General features: G+C 37.8%; 1 protein-coding gene across 1 annotated transcript in view; it reads right to left on the bottom strand.

Moving 5' to 3' along the window:
- Nucleotides 1–262: 262 nt before the first annotated feature.
- Nucleotides 263–21,885, bottom strand: part of LOC113616595 (neuroblastoma-amplified sequence-like) — a gene marked incomplete at its 5' end in the record, with an annotated part of 52,485 nt that continues 30,862 nt past the window's right edge. Inside the window, 5 exons of the mRNA XM_027100008.1 lie at nt 263–473; nt 10,895–10,984; nt 11,962–12,119; nt 14,242–14,355; nt 19,096–19,209. Coding sequence (XP_026955809.1) covers nt 288–473; nt 10,895–10,984; nt 11,962–12,119; nt 14,242–14,355; nt 19,096–19,209 — 662 coding nt within the window. The remainder of the gene's footprint in view (nt 474–10,894; nt 10,985–11,961; nt 12,120–14,241; nt 14,356–19,095; nt 19,210–21,885) is intronic.

The following is a 21,885-nucleotide window of genomic DNA, read 5'->3' as shown; positions in this document are numbered from 1 at the left end:
AGAGAGAGAGCCTTGATAAACATCATTTTCCTTTTCATCCCAGTAAACTTCAATTCTGACATATAAACCAAGCCGTACTTAAATCCGTATTGCTGTCTTTTGCAAATATTGTATGGTAGTATATTACATTCCATAAAATCAATTACTCATTCCCTATCTGATGCGAGGCCTAGATTTCTTAAGAGATTATTTTAATAATCCAAAGAAGATAAAGCTGTAACAACAGTGAAACCAACTGAAGAGCATGCTAATGAACTGATATAAACCACACCAATTGAATTAAAAAATCAAGATGCATTGCTTACTTGAAGGGGTCGAAGGTAACTCAATGACTTCTTCCACCACTGCCCATCGCTGACGGCCTGCAGCACAGCCCTGGTGGTGGTCGTGGTGTTGGAAAGGACTTTCATGGTGGTAGCAGTGGTCCAGTGGAACAGGTCAGCTGAGTTGCTGCCTGGGACACTTACTTCATCCTATGTTAAAAAAAAAAGAAAACGGCAAGAGCAAAAACGTGGGAAGTCACAAGAACAGAGCAGAGAGTGATAATGTGACTACTTAAAATTATCAGACATGAAGACAAATAGATCTACAAATCCATCTTTGCCAGTAACAAAAAAATGTGAAACAAAAGCACTATTAGCACATTGTACCTCCTCGAATCATTTACAAAAGAAAGTTCAGTAAAGGAAAATACATCTTAGTGCATTAGTCAAAGAAATATTTATAAGGCAAAGAATGGGTTCATCATTTTTTTACCAATATAATATCCTCCAATGAGATACTCATGCTTGTTTCTTTGACAAGACATGTTAAAGTATTTATTATTTAGATTAATTAAGAAATATTCATTTGAACAATGCTACCGTGACCCAGACAAACTTAGAAGATTCAGATGATCCACCCTTAAATGTGGAAAGGTATTTTGTTTATCACGTAAACAAGTGGATCATTATTAGTATTTAAAAGGTTTATAATGTGGAACCTCCTGCCAATCTTGAAGCAATCAGCTAAAATTCGAACTCTCCATTTACTAACCCAAGAGATTCCATGTGGAGAAAAATGCCAACACATTAACATCTGTTTAAACAGAAATGACAGCAACTACATCTGCTTTTGATCAAAGAAAGATAAATTTGTTCTACAAAAGCCAAGTTTTTGGTTTAGTATCTGTCTATTCCTACTTATTTTTTCTGTCGTATCCCAGTTAAAGGAAAGAAAAATTAAGGTCTAGTCTTGCAATTTAAATAGCTTTCTTGTCAATAATAGAAGAATAGTTTAATTTGGCTATTTAGGTTTATACCACATCATTCCTTAATATGTTATTTAAGTAATAAAAAATGATAAATCATGTAATCACTCAATAATTACCAAGACATCATCACACAAACACTTAGGACAAATTCACCATTTTAGACCAACCTGACAGTTGCTATATCTGGTTGGTAGAATTATGGCCCCCCAAAAATGTCTATATCCTAATCCCTGGAACCTGCAAGTATATTACATTACATGGCAAAGGGCCTCTGCAGATATGATTAAGAACACAGACCTTGAGGTGAAGAGATAATCTTGAATTATCTGAGTGGAACTAACCTAATCACGTGAGCCTTTAAGGCAGAGAACCTTTCCCAGCTAGGGTCACAGAGATGCCATGGGGGGAAGAGGCAGGACAGATGTGAAGCATGAGGGGATTCAACCTGTCATTGCTGGCGTTGAAGATGGAGCGAGGGGGCCATAAGCTAAAGAATGCAAGAAGCATCTAGAAGCTGAGAAGAAACTTCAGCAAACAGACAGCAAGGCAATGAGGACCTCAGTCTTACAAACACAAGGAATGAAATTCTGTCAACAACATGAATGAGCATGGAAACAAATTCTCCTCTAGAGCCTCCAGAAAACAACACGGCCCTGCCGGCACCTTGATTTTGGCTGAGACTCTAAGCAGAAACCCACCCAAGCCTGCCCGCTTTCTGTCCTATGGAAATGATAAGGAATCAATGTGCATTGTTTTACAGCTGCTAAATTATAGTAATATATTATAGCAGCAAAAGCAAATGACTACATCATGTTAGGATCCTTAATAATTTCTAGAAAAGCATTTGAATTTTATTCTTACTGCTAATGTATTTAAGCTGTATTAACCAATACTTACAGTTTACCTACTTTGCTGTTGGTTAAGTTTTCTCAAAAGATTTTCTAATTTTTTAACATGAAAAAGAATTGTGTCCCAGCACTAGAAGAAATGATAGTTATGTGATGCAACAGAGGTGTCAGCTAATGCTACAATGGCAACTATACTGCAATATTAATATATCAAATCAATGTATTACACACCTTAAATTTACACAATAATGTATGTCGAGTGTATCTCAATTAAAAAAATTTTTTTAAACCTCTGTTTCCCATGACCACTTTTGGTGACACAGCAGGCTATAAAACAATTATTCCATTTCATAAAATAAACCTAAAATTTACTCTGTTCATATGGATTGGCTAACTCAAGACAGAAAGTTTTAAACCTGGAAACTGAAAAGTTCGTTTCAGAAGATAAATGAAATTCCAATGCACAGAAATGTACATGATAAAAGGATTTTCTGTGAGAGATTCCTCCCTTATAAGAATTATAAAAGAGAAAGTAAAATAAAAGGCTCATTTAGACTGCAGAAGAAGCATTTAATTTGGGGGCAGTCTACCAAGATTATAGTGTAACCAGAGGCATTAATGAGGAAAGCAGTTTTCTTTCAACTCCATGTAACAGGGAAAGCAAAAAGAGGTTAGGCAAAATCTACTCCTGAAATGATTACTACTGGCAGTTTTTATATTCATAGTTGCACACTGCTAATTAATTTACAGTGTATAACAGCAGAAACAGATCAATCCCCCAAACCAAGTCAACAACTCCCAGCATAAAATTTAACATGAAATCTCATTAATGTCAAGTGTTACACAGCTCAAAGGTTAACCTCCTAAGCACTAATAATATTTTTCAAGTCCTACAATAGACAACATAACCAAACAGGTTCACAAGAACAAGGACAGTTCCATACATCAAGCGTGGCTTACAGAAACAATTCTCGTTGATCAATTACTATAGTAATCTATTTAGGAGCTGCTCTCTCTGGTATCTGGTAATTTGAGGGTTAATTTCTGGGAAACCTGTTTGCCAACTGAGAACTGAGCTGGTGGTACCCATAACCTAGGTAAGGATCCCAAATAGAGTTCAAACTCAGCTCAGCCCCTACCCTCTCTACTCCAACATATCTGCAAATAATCCAAAGTACTTCCCTGCACCTAACACTTACTTATAGCAAATTTCATCCTGAATTCGAAATATTAAGAATGCAACCCTTATTACTGGTGATACTACTTCTGGAACTATTTATGAGAAGCAGCAGTAGAAAAATACCCCGTGTTGTAAATCACTCTAAAGTCTGACTCTGCTTCAGTTCATCTGCTAATTAACAGGCCAGGCTACAATTTAGACGTTCTCATCTTTGGGAGTCATAGCCCCCTATACATTTCTAATGAAAGCTATAACTGCTTTCCCCAGAAAACTGAATGCACATGCATGTGTACATACATGAACACACAAAGCCACAAACAGACATATACTAACACAACAAATTTGACACACTATTTCAGGGGCTTTAGGGACTGAATCCTTTTTGAATCTTCTAGCATTCTTGGATCCAGATTAAGAGAACTGTAGTTAGGAAAAACAGAGGTATATGGAGTATATTTTTATTTTCTTTTTCCATGCCCAATTTTTTAATCAGCACTTACACAAAGTTATGGAGGACAGACCACAAGAAACAGGAAACTGTCTCTCTCAGGAGCCCATTTCTCCCATTTTATCCCAGGGCAATACTAGCATGAATATGCAAAGATGTGTACATAAAATGCTCAGTGCAGTTCAGTCCAAAATAAAGGAAAACTGGGCACAATCCAAAAGTTGAAAAGCAAAGGAAAAGATAAATAAATTATGGTACATACATATCCAGTGACCACTGTTACACCATGACATAAATGGTCTATATGCAATGACAAGGGCAGATGTCCGTGACACATATCATTATATGAAAAAAAGCAAGCTTCAAAATAATATATGCAGTACAAACCCATTTTAGTTTAAAAAATAAAATAATAGTCCTCCAGGAGACAGAGGAGAGCTATATAGAAAATCTGTCTATGCTCAGAAAGAGTCTGGAAAGATATATATAAACTTTAAAATGTTTACCTCTGAGCAGTGGGATACATAGAATGGGGAGAGAGAAAGAACTGAGAGAGAAGAAAGAGAGCTTACATATCAATGTATTATTGATTATTTTTATATTTCAAAAAAATCAGAAAGACCAAAGTTACCACAAATACACATGTACGTCTTATCAAAAATTAACAAATGTCAGTATTTTTTCATAAGTGTTTCACATATCTTTTTTTTCTACTTTCAAGAAATAAAGTATGCCAGATAATACTGATTATCTGAACTCCTATATTATCTGAATTCCTAACAATCCCTATAAGCGGATTGTTAAAATAGAAGCCGGTACTATATTTGTAATTAAAGAAAACATTACACATTCCAGTCAAGATGGAGTCATGAATTATGTTGCAATATGTTCACCATGCTCCAAAATACTGAGAATAATAGAAAGAAGAGGCAAAAGACACTCAACTTTATAGAGTTCAACACTTGGGGGCTCAAAATTCAGATGCTGGCAATGGCCGCCAGGCCCTCCTCCTCAGAGAAGAACTGGGAATTAAAAGGATTTCCTGTAAGACGGAGAACTTCATCCTGGCTCACTGCCTGGGGTTATGCATTTATATTTATTTCATGAAGCTGTGGGCCGATGGAGGCAGAGAACTTGAATCAGAGCCCAAAAGAACTGGGCAAAACCATCACTGGCTCCACATCTGTATTTCTCACATCCTCACTAGTACAGGGGGAGGGAGTCCCAAGTGAAAAGCTACTCTAGGATGTGGTTCTGGACTGAAGCACCAAGGGATTAGATAAGACGAAACCACCCAATCCTTAAGGAGGGTCTAGGGAAATAAAGATTAAACTGAATGAGGACTTCCCTGGCGGTCCAGTGGTTAAGACTCATTGATTCCACTGCAGGGGTACACGGGTTCAATCTCTGGTCAGGGAACTAAGATCTCACATGCCGCGCTGCATGGCCAAAAAAAATTAAACTGAATGGTAGGGCTCAAAACAAGCTTGCAAACCAAAATTTCAAAACATCTGGAAAAATGAAAATTACTAAGGCAATAATTTTAACAAAAATCCACTTCAGATGAAATCATTTTAAACTTCATAATATTAATGTGTACCTTTTGCAATATAAGATTGAAAATCCTTTAAGAAAGAACAAGATGTCACATAAAAGAAAAAACAAATATGATGCGATCAAGTGCATCTTTGTTTATGATATGAGGTAAAGTTCTAACTCATCTTTCTGTATGTGGCCATTCCTCAAGCCTATACTTTGACCTCATACAAAAAGTGGTTCATTATTACTTATTTATCAATAAATATAAAAGCTAAAACTATAAAACTCTTAGGAAAAAAGCACAGGAGTAAATCTTCACAACCTTAAGTTAGGCACAGATTTCTTAGATACAACACCAAAAGCACAAGCAATAAAAGAAAATGTTAATAAACTGGACTTCAGCAATATTAAAAGCTTTTGCACTTCAAAAGTCACCGTTAAGAAAGTCAGAAGTCACCGTTAAAGTAAAAAGTCAAACCACACACTGAGAGAAAAATATTTTCAAATCACACGTCCAACAGCTTGTATCCAAGAGTTTAAAAACAACAGCAAAAACTCTTACGACTTAGTAAGGAGATGACAAATAACACAGTTAAAAAATGGGGAATATATTTATAGCCATTTCACCAAAGAAGGTACAGAAATGGCCAATAAGCACATGAAAATATGCTCATTATCATTAGTTATTTGGAAACACATACCAAAATGATAATGAGATACCACACACGCCTACAAGAGTTGCTTTAAGCAAAAAGCCAGTCGAGAATGTTAGCAAGGATACGAAGAAACTGGAACCTTAATACTTCCTGGTGCAGCCACTTTGGAAAACAATTTGGCAATTTCTTCCAATATTTAACACATATACACCATACAATCCTTCAGTTCCACTCCCAGATACCTACATGAGAAATCAAAACATATTTCCATACAAAGACTTGTACACCGGTGTTCACAGCAGCATTATTCATGATAGCTAAAGAGTGCAAACAACTTAAACGTCCATCAACTGCTGAAGGGGAAAAGAAAGGGTTGTCCGTGGTACTGAAATACAACTGTCATTTGCTTGTTTTTATTTCAGTATTTCTAAATAATCCATTTATAAATTCAAAATAGCTGTATGCTTAGCCCATGCCTCAATTCTAAACATTAATTAGTCCACTTGTATAAATCTGTAGCCACTTAAGATGTTCATAACAAGAATTCCCACAGTGAAAATGATTTTTTAATGGGAACCTTGTATATTAACCATTTCCAACTCTAATTAGATTTATCTGGGGAAAACACTATTGGCTACGTGATATAACTAATACTAACTAAACAAAATGTTAATACACTCTAAGTGGTGGAATACTGTTACACCTAAAAAAAACATAATGACCAACATTAATAAGAAACTAGAAATCTTTGATTTGGTAGTTATTCACAAATTATGTACTTTGTTCTATTTAAAAGCAAATATCTTGTTCACCGGGACAACAGCCAATACCTTAGAACTTGTATGCTGCACTTGTACTAATGCAAATGCAACAGGACAGCACTTAACATCTTTTCTTTGCTTGAATACTTAAGTAAAAATCATTATTTTCACAACTGAGTAATGAAAGTCTTGGGCATTAAGCAGATTACATATACAGTCAGCTCTCATTTATGAGTTATAATTTAACGTGGTTATTACATCTACTGTTAATGTGTAACACACGGCATCTTACGGCTAAGCACTGCAGTTCCATCTAATAATAGTAGCTATAATATTCTGAAATGTGCTTCATGAATCAAAGCCATCATGTGTTCACTGAGGGCTTGGATTAGCACTTCATGAGGCCTAGATCTATTACAGCTTGTTGGAAGAGGAAAAAGGAAGACCGGAAAGCTTTTAAGGAGCTGAAAAAAAAAAAAAAAAAAAGACCAAAACAGACAATCATTTTGGAAGCATTCCTTTTCCTCGCTAAATGGATCCTGTGGAGGACTGCTGGCGGTCTCCTACATTTACTGAAGAAATCTTAATGGAGCAGTATGTGCCCACTTTTGGTGACACAGCAGGCTCTACTCCAAAGAGGCTACCAAGGGGCCGGGCTGACACTTTCTAATTCATCAGAGAAGCAGAAAATAGGAAACCCAAAAGCCACAAAAGGCTTTTCATGGATTCTATAAAGAAGGATGGGGATTCAGAATAAGCTTATGGAGCTGAACTCAGCAAAAAATGGTGCAATTCTCTACTAAACAGAGAAATGATACTGCCCCTTACAGTGGCCAAAATACAACAGGACCTCAATAGCAACCAGAGCACACACGTATGAGTTAAACTGGAAATTCCCTATATTTTTAGGCTAAAATCTACTTTCTAATTTATTTTTACCACACACTAATCTTTTTGCAGTGGGAGTTTCCAACTTAGCTTTACTAAACATTTACGAGGCAGTCACTCTGTGACAAGCAGTCCATGGAGAGAGCACAAAGGTAAATGACATGCTTCCAGTTGCCGCACAGACCAAACCGTACCACACACGTGCTGATACGATGATGCGAGATGCTTGGGGGATACGGGAGAGGGAACAATGGGGACTCAAGGAAAGCTTGATAAAGAAAACGACAGCTTAGATGGGATCAGGAGGGCAGGAAGATGACAAGAGCACAAGACAAGAAGGGCAGGACAGGCAAAGAGCCCTAGATAACACCAAAGCTGCGAGAGAGCCTACTCAGAGAACGGGGTAACTTCAGCGTGACTGGAACACAGCACGTGTTTGGAAGGCATGAAAAGAGAGGAGGCTGTGGAGACAGTGGGTGATACGGCTGAACAAGTGGGGAAGGATCAGGGGTTCAAAAGGTACAAAAATGGGGATAAAGATCTCATGAAAAGCAGGTCTTCCATTGGACCTTGAAAAATAGTAAAATTTGCCAACTCCCCAATATAAGAACTGTTTTGAATCCCATGGAGAAAACACCATAGAATTTAACGTGCTTTCATATCCAATAAGAGAAAACCGAACAGAAACTAATCAATACAACAAGTCAAAACACGCCAAAGGACAAAATACACCTATACCACTCCAGGACCCTGGAAAATGCTATGACTTCCCTTCAAAGACAGTGTAACAACAGTAACCAAAAAAAGTATCTGCAGTGTTGACTGCAGAACACAATCCTCCTCTGAATAGCTCACCTTCTAGAACTGTGATGTCCAATCTGGTACCCAGTAGCCTGTGTGGCTAGTAAAATTAACAGAAATAAAATCAAACAAAATTTAAAATTTGATTCCTTAGTTGCACGACCTTTATTCCATGTACTCAATAGCTACATGTGACCAGTGGCTACCACACTGGACGGTGGAGATACAGAATATTTCCCTCACTGTAGAAAATTCTATTGGTCAGTGCTCTCCTGGAGTCATCACTACAGGAGGAATAGGAGAAAAACCCTTAAGGGCCAAAAATCACATTACAAACTTCTTTGAGATCCTGAGATCACTTAGCACTGAACTGGGGATATACATGTGTATTCAATAAATGTTTGTCAAACTGAATTTTAGTATAAAAGAAAGAATTATGGAAATGAACTAATTGTACATATTCCACTGTAGGCAAAGCTAACTATTCCTTAACTCTATTGATAAATTCCACAATTGAAGCTTTGTACCAGAGTTCTAAAAGTAACTACACAGTATACAACTACAGATGAGTTCAGCAAGATGAATACAGCCAATTTATAAAGAAGATGTGGTGTGTACACCTCACACACACACACACAATGGATACTACTCAGTCATAAAAAGGAATGGAATTCTGCCATTTGCAACAACATGGATGGACTTGGAGGGCATTATGCTAAATGAAATAAGTCAGAGAAGGACAAATACTGCATGATATCACTTATATGTGGAATCTAAAAAATACAACAAACTAATAAATATAAAAAAAGGAAACAGACTCACAGGTATAGAGAAGAAACTAGTGGTTATGAGTGAGGAGAGAGCAGAGGGAGGGGAATATAGAGGTAATGGATTAAGAGGTACTAACTATTAGGTATAAAATAAATAAGCTACAAAGCTATACTGTATAGCACTGGGAGTATAGCCAATATTTAATAATAACTATAAATAGAGTATAACCTTTAAAAATTGTGAATCACTATTTTTTGCCTTATATTACATAATATTGTACATCAACTATATCTCAAAAAAATTTAAAAATTAAAAATAAAATCAATGTATGGAAATATAAGGCAAACAAACAAACAAAAAACACAAAGACAAAAAAAAGGAGATTAAGTGTAGCTCACTTATCACAACAGATGTCTTCCAAAATAGTTACTAGAAAAATGAATGACATTCTACACTTTGAAAGTGAAGCTTACCATTTAAAGGAATCCTGTGGGAACCAATCTATAAAGAGGATTATCACCTCTAAATTTATCTAGTTAGAATATTAGAAATAGCTACTGTCTTTGACCTAAAAAAGTGCCAATCCTATGTTGCTACAAATAGTCATAAGAAGTTAAATTCCATAGAGCAAAGGCTGACCCACAAGAGGGAGGTCTCAGTGAGTACATGCTTCCTCCTTCCTCTCCCAGGGTGAACTCTCCTGAGGCTCATACTTGCTTAATGGGTCCAGACAAGTTTTATTCATAAGAATTTCAATGAGGAAAGGGAAAAGGGATTAAAATTCAATTAAAATGGACAAGAGAACTGAATAGGAACCTCACTAAAGAGGACCTCTCCTGAGATAAGCCCATCTCATTAGTAATCAGGAAAATGCAAATCAAATCACAAAAAGCTATCACTGAACACTTAAGAGAGTAGATATCACTGAGCACTTAAGAGAACAGGCAAAAATGAGAAAACCACCCGTGCCAAGTGCTGGACTGGAGCAAACGGCAACCCAGACACTGCTGTTGAGAGTGCAACGGTGAAACCCCTTTAGAGACTTATTTGGGATTATCGACTGAGGTTGAACGTACACATTTATCTAATAACGCAGACTTCCAGCGCTAGGTAGGTCCATGCCAGAGAGAAAGGTCTGCACGTGTGCACTAGAAACACGTACAGAATGATGACGCAGCATTATTTTTAGTAACCAAAACGGAAAACAAACCAATGTCAGTCAACATTAGAAAGGATAAACTGGAATATATGCATATAGCGATAAATTTCTATACAGCAGTAACAATGAGTCAACTACAACACATATAATAGCATGGACGGGTCTCACAGACATAATGTTGAGTGTAACTATTTCCATAAAGTACAAAAACAGGTAAAATTAAACTATCATACTGGGAGGGGTGTGATAGGTTTTAAAGTTGTTTTAAAACAAGAACAAAACACACATGGATCTAGTTATTGGGATGAGTCAGGATCTCTGGAAGGAGAGAGATTAGAAGGGCATGAAGGGGACCTGTGGAAGGCCTGTCGTGAGCTATTTCTTCATCTGTGTGATGGTTTCATGGATGATTTCTTTATGATACTTTATGATACTTGGACAACTTTGTTTTGTGTATTTTTCTATATGTTACATTTCACACACAAAAAAAGTTTAAAAGAACAGTCTTCACACACACACACACACAGTAGGGTGACCGTTTCATTCCTCTCACAACCACCTTTCACACTGCCCCCTCTCACCCTGACTCACCTCTTGTAGCACTTTACTCATCAATGGTGACACACTGATAGTCTCTCCTCCTTCTGGATGGATTTGGAAATTCACTCTTTGATAAAGAATCTGAAAAAAGAACAACTGTTTTTAAATTTGCCTCATTTTACAATGTAGGCTTTAAATTTAAAAAGTACTCTTTTGAGGAAAAAAAAAAACAAAAACACTATTTCCTAATGACTACTTTGTGGTAACAGGCTTACTGTGGGACTCCATGAACACCTTCACAAGGATGCAACCACAGTTTCAGGATCAGAATCAAGTGTGAGAAACCTGATATACAATGTAATAAATGACCATGAGATGAAAATGTGATTTCCAGAATCTCTTCACATATATATATATATATTTTTGTGGTACGTGGGCCTCTCACTGCTGTGGCCTCTCCCGTTGCGGAGCACAGGCTCCGGACGCGCAGGCTCAGCGGCCATGGCTCACGGGCCCAGCCGCTCCGCGGCATGTGGGATCTTCCCGGACCGGGGCACGAACCCGTGTCCCCTGCATCGGCAGGCGGACTCTCAACCACTGCGCCACCAGGGAAGCCCTCTTCACATATTTAACAGTACCGTATTTCCATACCAGAGCACCATCCTCCCTGACACAGATTTAGCCTGTGAATTTTAGGAAATTCAGCTTCTCTCTAGCCAAAGCCCATATCCTGCCATTTCCAAAGGACTTCTAAGGGGATGGTACCATCACTGGTTTTAACTCACATGGTTTCAAGTATATTGTACAGGACCACTTCTTACATGTTTTATTCTTGACAGCACTAACTTTCCCCATTATATTCGATAATTTATTTCCTAATATACTTTCTTCTTTTCTCATACCTGTACCCTTTCTTCTTTACTGTAATAAAGCCAACAACACTAATTTATATCCTAATATCTTCGAGTCCCTTTTCATATAAGTGACAGACTATTTTTTTTCCATAAATTAAAATTTTCATATTGCTGAAAAAGAAAGAGCACAAATCCCAAATCCACAGACTCAACAAAATATACTTCATACAGTTCGGGAGCACTTACTTTATTGGGAACACTTACTTCTGTCTTCAGAGAGCTGCTGGCAGCCAAAAGAACTTCAATGCTGCTAGCAGGGCAATGTGTCAAAGCAAAAGCCACGAGCTCTTGACGAGTGGCCAAGTCCTGGTAACCTTCTGATTGTCCTAACTGGCTACAAACATCCCAACTTTTAGAATAACCTGAAAAAAGGGCAAGAAAAAACAAACTGATTTTCACTACAAGAAAAAATCTTTAATCTAACATGAGAAACGGCTTTCTGCTTAGGTCTTATGTTACCAAAGCAAAGTCAGTCATTAGTGATGCATACTATTATATAAGCAGAAGCACATAAGGATCTGAAACTAGAAAAGAAAGATTAGGTGAGTTCATTGTCTAGAAAGTTCAGTGCTGCTCCAGACAAATTCTTCTGATAAACTATGTTAAATTTTAGATTCCCTGACAAGGCTACAAATAATCTACTGAGCTTTGATGTTGAGTAAAAGACCGGGTATCTGAATTCAAAAAGACTTGAGGGTATGGTTCAAGTACTTGTGTGAGCTTGAGAAAGTTCCAAGTGCCACACATCCTTCACCACTAAAAAACAATAATAATAATAATTCCTCCTTCATTAGGTTGTTAGAAGAACTGAACAATCTTTATTTAAAAACAACCTGTATTTAAAAGCTGTATTTATATACTGCAAAGCCTAGATAAAGAGAAATTATTATAGAGAGCTACACAGAATCATTCACTTTATAAAGATAGAGATCCAAGGACAGTGTCAAAAATACAGTCAGCCCCTGAAACCAGCAGAGTTTTATCCTATGCAAGCTTATACTGTGAATTCTTAAAATGCACTTTTATTCTTATTTGAAGGCATTCCAGTTAGAAAGCAGGCCTTTTTTCTAAATATACAGAGTCAAAATTAGTCAAAATTACAGGTACCATCCTTATAGGAATAAAATTATTACAAAGCTCTCCAAGTAAGCAGTAATAAATTAAGACAACAATGATTATCCAGAATACCATAATTATTCTGAACCTAATGTTGCAAAATCACTAGGTTAATATTACAGAACACAGTTCTTTCGGGAAACTAGTTTTCTAATGCTGAGGTTATAAAGCGTTGAGCTTTTCCCCAGAGTTTTCAACATTTTCATAGATGTGTTGCCAGACTCTCTCCTTGACAAAACTTTATTCAGGCTTCTCTGAGCCCTCTTCTCAAGGAGGCCTATACCTTGGCCCAGTCCTTGCTGAACCCGTATAACCCAGTTTTATCAAGAATCCTGCCAAGTTAGTTCAGAGAGAATCTCTCACCCTTGGTATCTGATCACCCCGGCCTGCCATCAGTAAGAATCCTGTTAAGTTGGTTTAGTACCAATCCCCCTACTCTTGATGTCTCTTCGCTGTCACTTTTCACCCATTGTTGACCCCTCAACCTGCTCCTCAGTGGTAAATTCCCAGCTGCCTTTTCTGTATTTGGAGTTAAGCCTGTTCTCTCTCCCCCACTGCAAAATTCATGAATAAAGTCTTCCTTACCATTTGTAAGAAGTGTCAGAATATTTTTTTCCTTTAACAGTATACATACAGAAAGTATACCTATCATCAGTGCACAGCTCCAGGAGTTACTATGAAGTGAAGCAGTGCATTTATAACCACTCACTAGGAATGCACAGACAACGGGTAAACGGATGTGCTTGAGTTTTCACACAGTCAGACACAGCTACAAAAAGCAGACCATTTAGCACAGAGCCTGTAATAAGACAACATCACTTCCTACCCCTCTGGGGAATGTATTCTTTAATAGAGAAATTATTCCACAATATAACCTGCTTATCCTCCAGAGACTTGAGTTATAATTTCAATATGGAAAGTTTTAGGGTTGCGAACTACTTCCCAATTACTCAACATTAATTTGAAAAGCATTATGCTATCTCTTAAAAAAATTAAAGAATAGAAATACTGACAATTTAGTCACAAATTATAGATACTTGAAATTTTTTAAATTTTCTTTTATATGACAAATACATAAAAAGGCATTAAAATATTTTAAAATTGTTATTAAAATTATGAGCCTGTTTTTAATCTGGAATGGAAAGCAACCATATCTCAGATAAAATATAACCCTTGAGCCCATTAAAGTATGTATATTAATATACAGCACATGGAATACATACTTATCAGCACTCACAAAACATTTCTCAAGGCTTACGAACACAATGTGGTTGGCTTACCGATTAGGCAACTAATTTCAAAACAGACCTCTTCCATTATTCACCACATAAAGAGGACATGAGCAAAGTATTTAGTTATCTACTTCACCTGTGGCCATCAGCTCCTGACAATGCACACTGGCAGCTTTGTAGTCATGGAAACGAAGTGCTTGCTCTACTAGAAGGATTAGAACCTGTCCACGCCTTTCTTCTGGGTCTTCACCTGTAAACACATGCAAATGACTTACTGATTTGGGCAGTATCAATTGATAGAGGAGCTCCTTAACACTATCTTTCTAATTAACTCCAAAATAAAAAAAACAGAGATTAGACTGATTTTTATAAGATTATAGGAGAAAAGATCATGGCCACTTAGACCTTCCAATCTATTTATTAATCATGGAATTCTCTCTCAGTCTCCTAAGTGATCAATGATTAATATCAGCCTCAGACCAAAAGTAAATTGGTACAACCACTATGGAGAGCAGTATGGAGGTTCCTTAAAAAACTAAAAACAGAACTACCATGTGACCCAGCAATCCCACTGCTGGGCATATATCCAGAGAAAACCATAATCTGAAAGGATACATGCACCCCGTTGTTCACTGCAGCACTATTTACAATAGCCAGGACATGGAAGCAACCTAAATGTCCATCAACAGAGGAATGGATAAAGAAGATGTGGTACACATATACAATGGAATATTACTCAGCCATAATAAAGAATGAAATAATGCCATTTGCAGCAACATGGATGGACCTAGAGATTATCATACTTAGTGAAGTCAGACACAGAAAAACAAATATCATATGATATCACTCATATGTGGAATCTAATTTTTAAAAAAAGGAAACAAAAGAACTTATTTACAAAACAGAAACAGACTTACAGATATCGAAAACAAACTTATGGCTACCAAAGGGGAAACATGGTACGGGAGGGATAAATCAGAAGCCTGGGATAAACACAAACACACTACTATATATGAGACAGATAACCAACAAGGACCTACTGTATAGCACAAGGAACTCTACTCAATATTCTGTGACAGCCTATATGAGAAAAGAATCTGAAAAAGAATGAACATATGTATATGTATAACTCAATCACTTTGCTGCACATGTGAAACTACCACAACATTGCAAATCAACTATACCCTAATAATACACATATATGTATGTATGTATGTATGTATTCACCCCCAGACCAGCCACTCCAATCTAAGTGGGTAGAGGAAAAGTTTTCCTCCCAATAGGGAATTTAAATATTTTTCCTATTCATTTAAAAATTTTACCCTTTGAATGTTCTAATTATAATTCATAAATGACAAATAAAAGGGGAAAAAACTTAAGCACAAAGTAAAATGGACTTAAATTTTATAGTTTCATTGTGATAAAGTTAATTTGTATATCAGGCAATCTGAGCAGATGGTTAAAAGGAAAAACATAAGGAAAAATAGGCTTGAAAAGAATGATGTCTAGAAAAATCCTACAAACAGAACAAAATTCTCGGGGAGAACAGCCAGGAGTATAGCCAGACTAGAAATCTATTAAAGAAAATGATCCAGATGTTTAGTCTGAAGAAAATACTAATGGTGGTCTGACAAAGCCTTGAGTATATGAAATACAATTTAAATTTTGTCCACAGATTCTTTGATACTCTTCTAAAGATGGAGCTTAATGCTTCTCCCCTTGAGTGGGGGCTGACTAGTGATTTACTTCTAACAAACAGAACATGCTGTAAACAACAGTGTGACTTCCAAGATTGGTCATAGAAAGCATTACGGAATCCGCCCTGCTCTCTCGTAGATCAACTGCTCTAGGAGAAACCCAGGAATTGCCATGTTAAAAGGACACTCAGGAAGCCCTGTGGAGAGCTCCACGGGGCAAGGAGGTGAGGCCTTGCACCACCAGCCAGGGAGCAATGGAGGCCTTTTCCAACAGCCATGGAAGCCAGTTCAGGAGTAGATGGCCCAGGCCCTGTCAACTTAACTATTTCCCTTGAACTTGGGAGGGCCTGTGTGACTGCTTCTGTGAATGAGACACAATGGAAATGAAGCTACCCAAATTCCAAAGCTAAATTATAGAAAAATGACATGAAGTTTTGCTGGTTTCTGTTGGGATGCTGACTCTGGGATCCCTCAGCCACGTAAGAAATCTGGGTAGTCTGAGAACACCATAAGGAAAGACTGTAAGGAGAAACCACACAGAGAAGAGAAAGCCCTAGCTACTCCATTCCCCAGCTTTTTAAAAAATCTTCTCAGCCCAGATGCCAGACATGTGAATAAAGCAGGCTTTGAGATGAGCCCATCCCTGGCTGCCGTATCTGACTGCAATTTCATAAAGGACCCTGAACTGCCCAGTCAACCACCAGAACTGGGAGAGAGAAAGAGACGTGACTGTTGTTATTTTAAGCTACTGAGTTTGGGGGTGGTTTGTAAAACAGCAATAAATAACCATAACATTCTATAAGCTTCAGGTACATGTCACCTGCCTGTGATCCCTTTCTTAATACCGCTCCACCCCCAGCAAAATATTAGAACTGCCTTTCTTCAAGTTCTATAACATTTGTTTACAGAAGCCATGTGCTACCATCACACCCCACGATGCAGCATAATTCACTGCTTCCGCAGACCTCTAAGATTCTAAATCCCCAGAGGGCAGCAGGTGTGTAACAGAACCCTGTATCCAAAGTACTGACAAAGTGATATTACTTCAGCTCTCTGAGGCCTCTATTTCCCCATCTGTAAAATGTGGCTAATAAGAGGCTGTTGTGCACAGCAAAAGAGGTAGTACGTTAAAAGGGCACAGAAGGGAACTGGCACACAGCAGTCACAGGTACGTATTAGCTATTATGTGCACTCAGGGGGCTCACAATAAAAACACTATGTTGAATGAAATGTAGATACGAGTCTTATTTTTTAATGATACTGCACCGAAGTTACAATACAGATTCCACATTAAAGTTTGTGAAATAGAAGTGGCCAAGTTGAGATGGTTCCAAATACGAGAACTAAAACAGCTGCAATGAAGAAAAGAGGTCTGAACACCATGTGGTCCACATAAGTGTGCTCTGCAGGACTGAAGAAGAATGTTCATACCATTATAAATGCAGGTTGGCCAAGATCACTGATCTTCCCGTTTCTACGTCAACGTCACAAAGACAAAAATGGAAATTAATCCTAGTAGGCAGGTACATGGAAAATGCAGACGGCATCCCTGACTCCTTCATTAGTTTCTATGAACTGGATCCTTATGAAATTCTTCCCTAATGATCAGAGTGCTTCAAAGTTTACAAAGTGCTTTTATATGCATTAACTCATGTGGGTCTCTTATACTCTGGCAGGTGAAGCAAGGGGGGTGTCATTCCTATTTTCCAGATGCAGAAACTGAAGCTTGAGTCATTTAGCAAATGAACGGGACGGTCAGGAGTGGACCAGTCTCCTGACTCCACACCCGATTTCTCCGCAGCCATGTGCGATGCCTCACGAAGGATGCCTGGCCCCAGTCACGGTGTCGGCACCTTTCCAAGGCTGCTGCAAGTCCAAAGGTGAAGATGCTAGTGTTATGCTTTTGGATAGGCTAGAAAAGGACAACTGACACAATAAAATTTACTAAAACTATAAGCCTTAAGAAGAAGAGTTCTATACATAAAAATTTTTAAACATTAATAAGTGTGTCCACTAAATATACATTTTTTAAAGCTCAAAATAAACAAAAATCCCCTTTACTTTTTTTTAAGCTAGAAATGGAATTTATCTCAATTTAAGTAAAACAGTTCTGGGGTTAGAAGTCTCTTTAGGCAGGATTAGATCCAGAGGCATGTAGTATATCATTGGGGTATTTTCTTTCTCTCTTTCAAATGGATTTATTTTCAGAAAACTGATCAGATAAACGACTGCCAACATCCCCAAGGTTGTATCCTTATGACTTTCATTTGGAAAGGAAGAAAGAGCCTCTGTCTTCCTGTGTTTATATATCAAGCATCAGGAAAGATTTTGATTGGTTCTGTTTGAGTCACACGGTCATCCCTGAACTGGCTGGTGGACAGAATACTGTGGCCGACAACTGTGGCAAAGCATCTTGATTGGCAAGTCTCCCGGGATCACATGGGCTGGGAGATGGATGGTGTCCCAAAGGAAGACCACTTAGCAAACAGACAGACGTGTAGCACAGATAACTAGTGTTTCAAGTCAGCAGGGGGTTCGTGTTTATTCTTTTAGTTGAAATGGGAAGGTAACTGTCACAAAATTGTGCTGGATCCATTTGAAAAATTTAAGCTGCACATTTAAAATCTGTTTAAGAAGACGAGGACCCACTTGACGATGTCCATCAGGTCGGATACACGTTGGATAAGCCACAAATACAAAAGAGAAGTATTAAAAGATTGGTAAGCAGAATAGTGCAAAATGTGAAGTGTAGAGTCAGAAAGACTTTCCTTGAAAGCCATGGCCTGCTATTTAACCCTGTTGAGCTAGATACTTAACTTCTCTGATCTTTAATTTCCCTCGTAAAATAGGAAGAATACATCAATCAACACCACTTAATAGAAAATGAAATAACACATGTGAACACCTGACCAAATAGTAAAGGCACAAATTTTTCTAAGAAATTACTCAGGACCAAAAAGATCACACCAAATTTCAACACTGAAGGTGAACTGGTAGGGCCGGCTGGTCCTATGTTCAGTTTTCTGGTTATAAATGGTGACCCTAACTTGTGTTTCTGACCTCGAAACCACTTAGTGGCACCCCAAATAAGCCTGCCCTCGTTTAAGTAACAGAAGGTCCAAGCAGCTCAGTATAGGTGCACCGTTTTATAACATGCCAACCTTTCTAGAAAAGACAAATCCTTGCCCAAAAGCAGCTCCTCTGACACCTATAAGCACATATTCCAACGTTCGTCTAGGTGATGTCGAGAATAACACAGATCCGTACTCTGCAGTTCAGCCTCCAAAACTTACCTGCTACCCTCAGCAGCTCAGCCAGGCCCAGCAGCTTGGTGGATTGCTTGTAGCACATCGGGGACTGGCAAATACACTCCTTGATGAGGCCGATCCGATCAGAGCACAGTCGCACTACAGAGAAAGACATAGTTTAGACTTGTGACCAGGGACATAACACTTTGTTATGTCAACAAAGCAAAATGAAAACTGTGTTAACCCCCAGATCAATAAGAGTTAAGTAAAAGACACAATTTTTTAAAAACAGTAAAGTTACTGTTGCTTCTGAATAAATAACGTAGAACGTGGATCTTTTCCTTATCACCAAACTTCTGAAACACAGCAAATGAACTGGCATTCTGAGGCTAAGAAAAAGTGTCACCTTTTCAAGTGCCAGGTCAGGACTTAGGGAAAATTTTAAAGAAGGCGGTATCTGTCTTTGAAAACTTCGCATACTTCCTGGTACACCAGTCGCACCACCTTACCTCAACCCCCTAAGATCCATTCCATGTTCCAAATATCCATCTTCTACCTCCACCACGTCATACCAGTTTGGAGGGCAGGAGTCCTCAAAGCGCTCACTGACCCAATTCATTAACCTTTCTCTAAAAACAGTCCCCATCCTCTCACTTAAGCTAGATGTTAGGAAAATAAGATGTCTGATCACACTAACTCGCACTATGCGGTAATTAGGCACACTTAAAGGGGGGAAAAAAAAACTTGAATTAAAGAGTATTATGTATATGCTAGAAAGAAGTGGTATCTATTCAGGATAGAGGTGTTAACTTTTAAGAAACATGGCACTACCTGGGAAGCTAGGACCCAGTAAATACAACAATAACAATTATCAGGATAGTAGCTGACATGAAATGAATATGACCTGCGTCCTAGGCACTGTTGTAGGTGCTTTATGTGTGTTAATCCTACAAGGCAGAACCTAACAGGGCAGGTGCTATTATCCACAGGGGAAGAAACTGAGGTGCAGAAAGAGTGAGTACTTTGGCTAAGGTCACTGAAAGTGATGGGACCTGAATTCAATCCAGCTCCTTAAATATTCTTCACACCTTCATTCCTTTATCCATTCCTAAATCCGTGGCTATATAACATACATCCTATTTTCCCCCAAAACTTCTTCTAGGTAGGTGGGAGGGGGCCCAGGGATTGTGGATATAAAGGAGAAAGGTAGTAGTTTTTCTTTGGGATAGGCTTTTTTTTTGGGGGGGTGGGGAGTAAGTTTTTATTATGACTAAATTTCATACTCACAGAAAGGTTGCAAGAATGGTACAAAGAACTCCTCTACAGTTTTTGCCAAGATCAACCAATGGTTAATCATCTGCTCCATTCACACTTGCAATCATGCATGCCCTTCCACCCTTCCCCCAAGCACATGCATATATACACATAAACACAGGTATCTACACACATCTATTTTTCCTGAACCATATGCAAATATCATGTCTTTTCATCCATAAATACTTTAGTGTGTATTGGGCTATTTCAAGATAGCTATACATGCAACTGCTAGTACAGTAATCCTGTGGTGGCCTTTACTCTAAAATATAAGGCAGATGTAGACTTCAGTTACTTCACAATCAGGACGGCTAATGTCTAACCTGAGTACAGCTTCCGCAGACTGTATTGTTTTCATGTCACAAATACCCACCTCATTAACTTTCAGGCTGGCCATGTAACTTCTATAGGCAATGAAATGTGAGTGGAAGTGACATACGCCACTTCTAAGCAAAGGCTTAAGAGTCATCATCATGGGATTCCTGATCTTTTCCCTCTGCTGCTACAATGCCAGGTTTAAACTTACCATATCGCACTGAGATTTTTGAGTTTGTTTTTTTTTTTTTACTATAGGACAGTCTAACAAAAACTAACTGATACAATATACTTCAAACTTTTTCATAACTTTTCTCAATCAAAAAACTGGGTTTTTTACCTCAACATCTGCTGTTTTATGTGTTTTTCTCCTAGTATATATATATTTTAAGAAAATGTGTACCATTACTTCCACATTTCAGATTCAGTAACTATGAGAAAGGTAATTTCTATATATTTCTAACCTGATTTTCAAAACAACACTTATAGATATTATCATCATTCTATGTACCTAAAAGCCTGGGTTTTCACAGATGCTTCAATGGTCTTGTTTGATGAATTCTTATATTCTTCTTAGAGAAACTCTAGGTTTATAACTCTAATAAGCTGATTTCCTTACTGTTACCACTCTTTCCAGCTCAATAAAATTAAGGTGGAAAACTGAAACTACACATGGCAATGGATCATCATTTTCTCTGTACTTCCTTTAACTGCAACGCTCAAGTTTGGTTTTCTGCTTGTTGCCCTAAGCATGGTATATTACTAAGATTTCACGCACATTAAATACATTTGGAGAGTAGGATTCTACAAGAATGTAACTGCCATGTTAAAATGCCTTTTTATTTTACTTATCTATCTTTTAAGCCTCTGGACCATTACTATACCAGTTCTCTTTTACTGTTTACCATAGGACATGCTAAATTATATTTCAAAATGTGATTTCTTATTTAAATTAATTCAAGCCATAGATGTTATTATCTTTCCATGAAGGGAAGAGGTCTTTTGACTCCTAAAATTCCTTTTCAAACTGAAATTAATGAACAAGAAAAGAATAAGCATATATGTATCTTTTAATAATTGAGGATTCCTCAATTTCCTCTGGATCTCACAAATATTTTTAAAAACTACTACAAGACACACACACACAAACACACACACACACACACACACACACACACACACACACACACACACACACACACACAC

Source organism: Aethalodelphis obliquidens, unplaced genomic scaffold (genome assembly GCF_003676395.1).
Source record: "Aethalodelphis obliquidens isolate GAN/ISIS:26980383/991018 unplaced genomic scaffold, ASM367639v1 scaffold216, whole genome shotgun sequence".
NCBI lineage: Eukaryota > Metazoa > Chordata > Mammalia > Artiodactyla > Delphinidae > Aethalodelphis > Aethalodelphis obliquidens.
The sequence above is the reverse complement of the archived record's forward strand: the minus strand, read 5'-3'. Positions and strand labels throughout refer to the sequence as shown.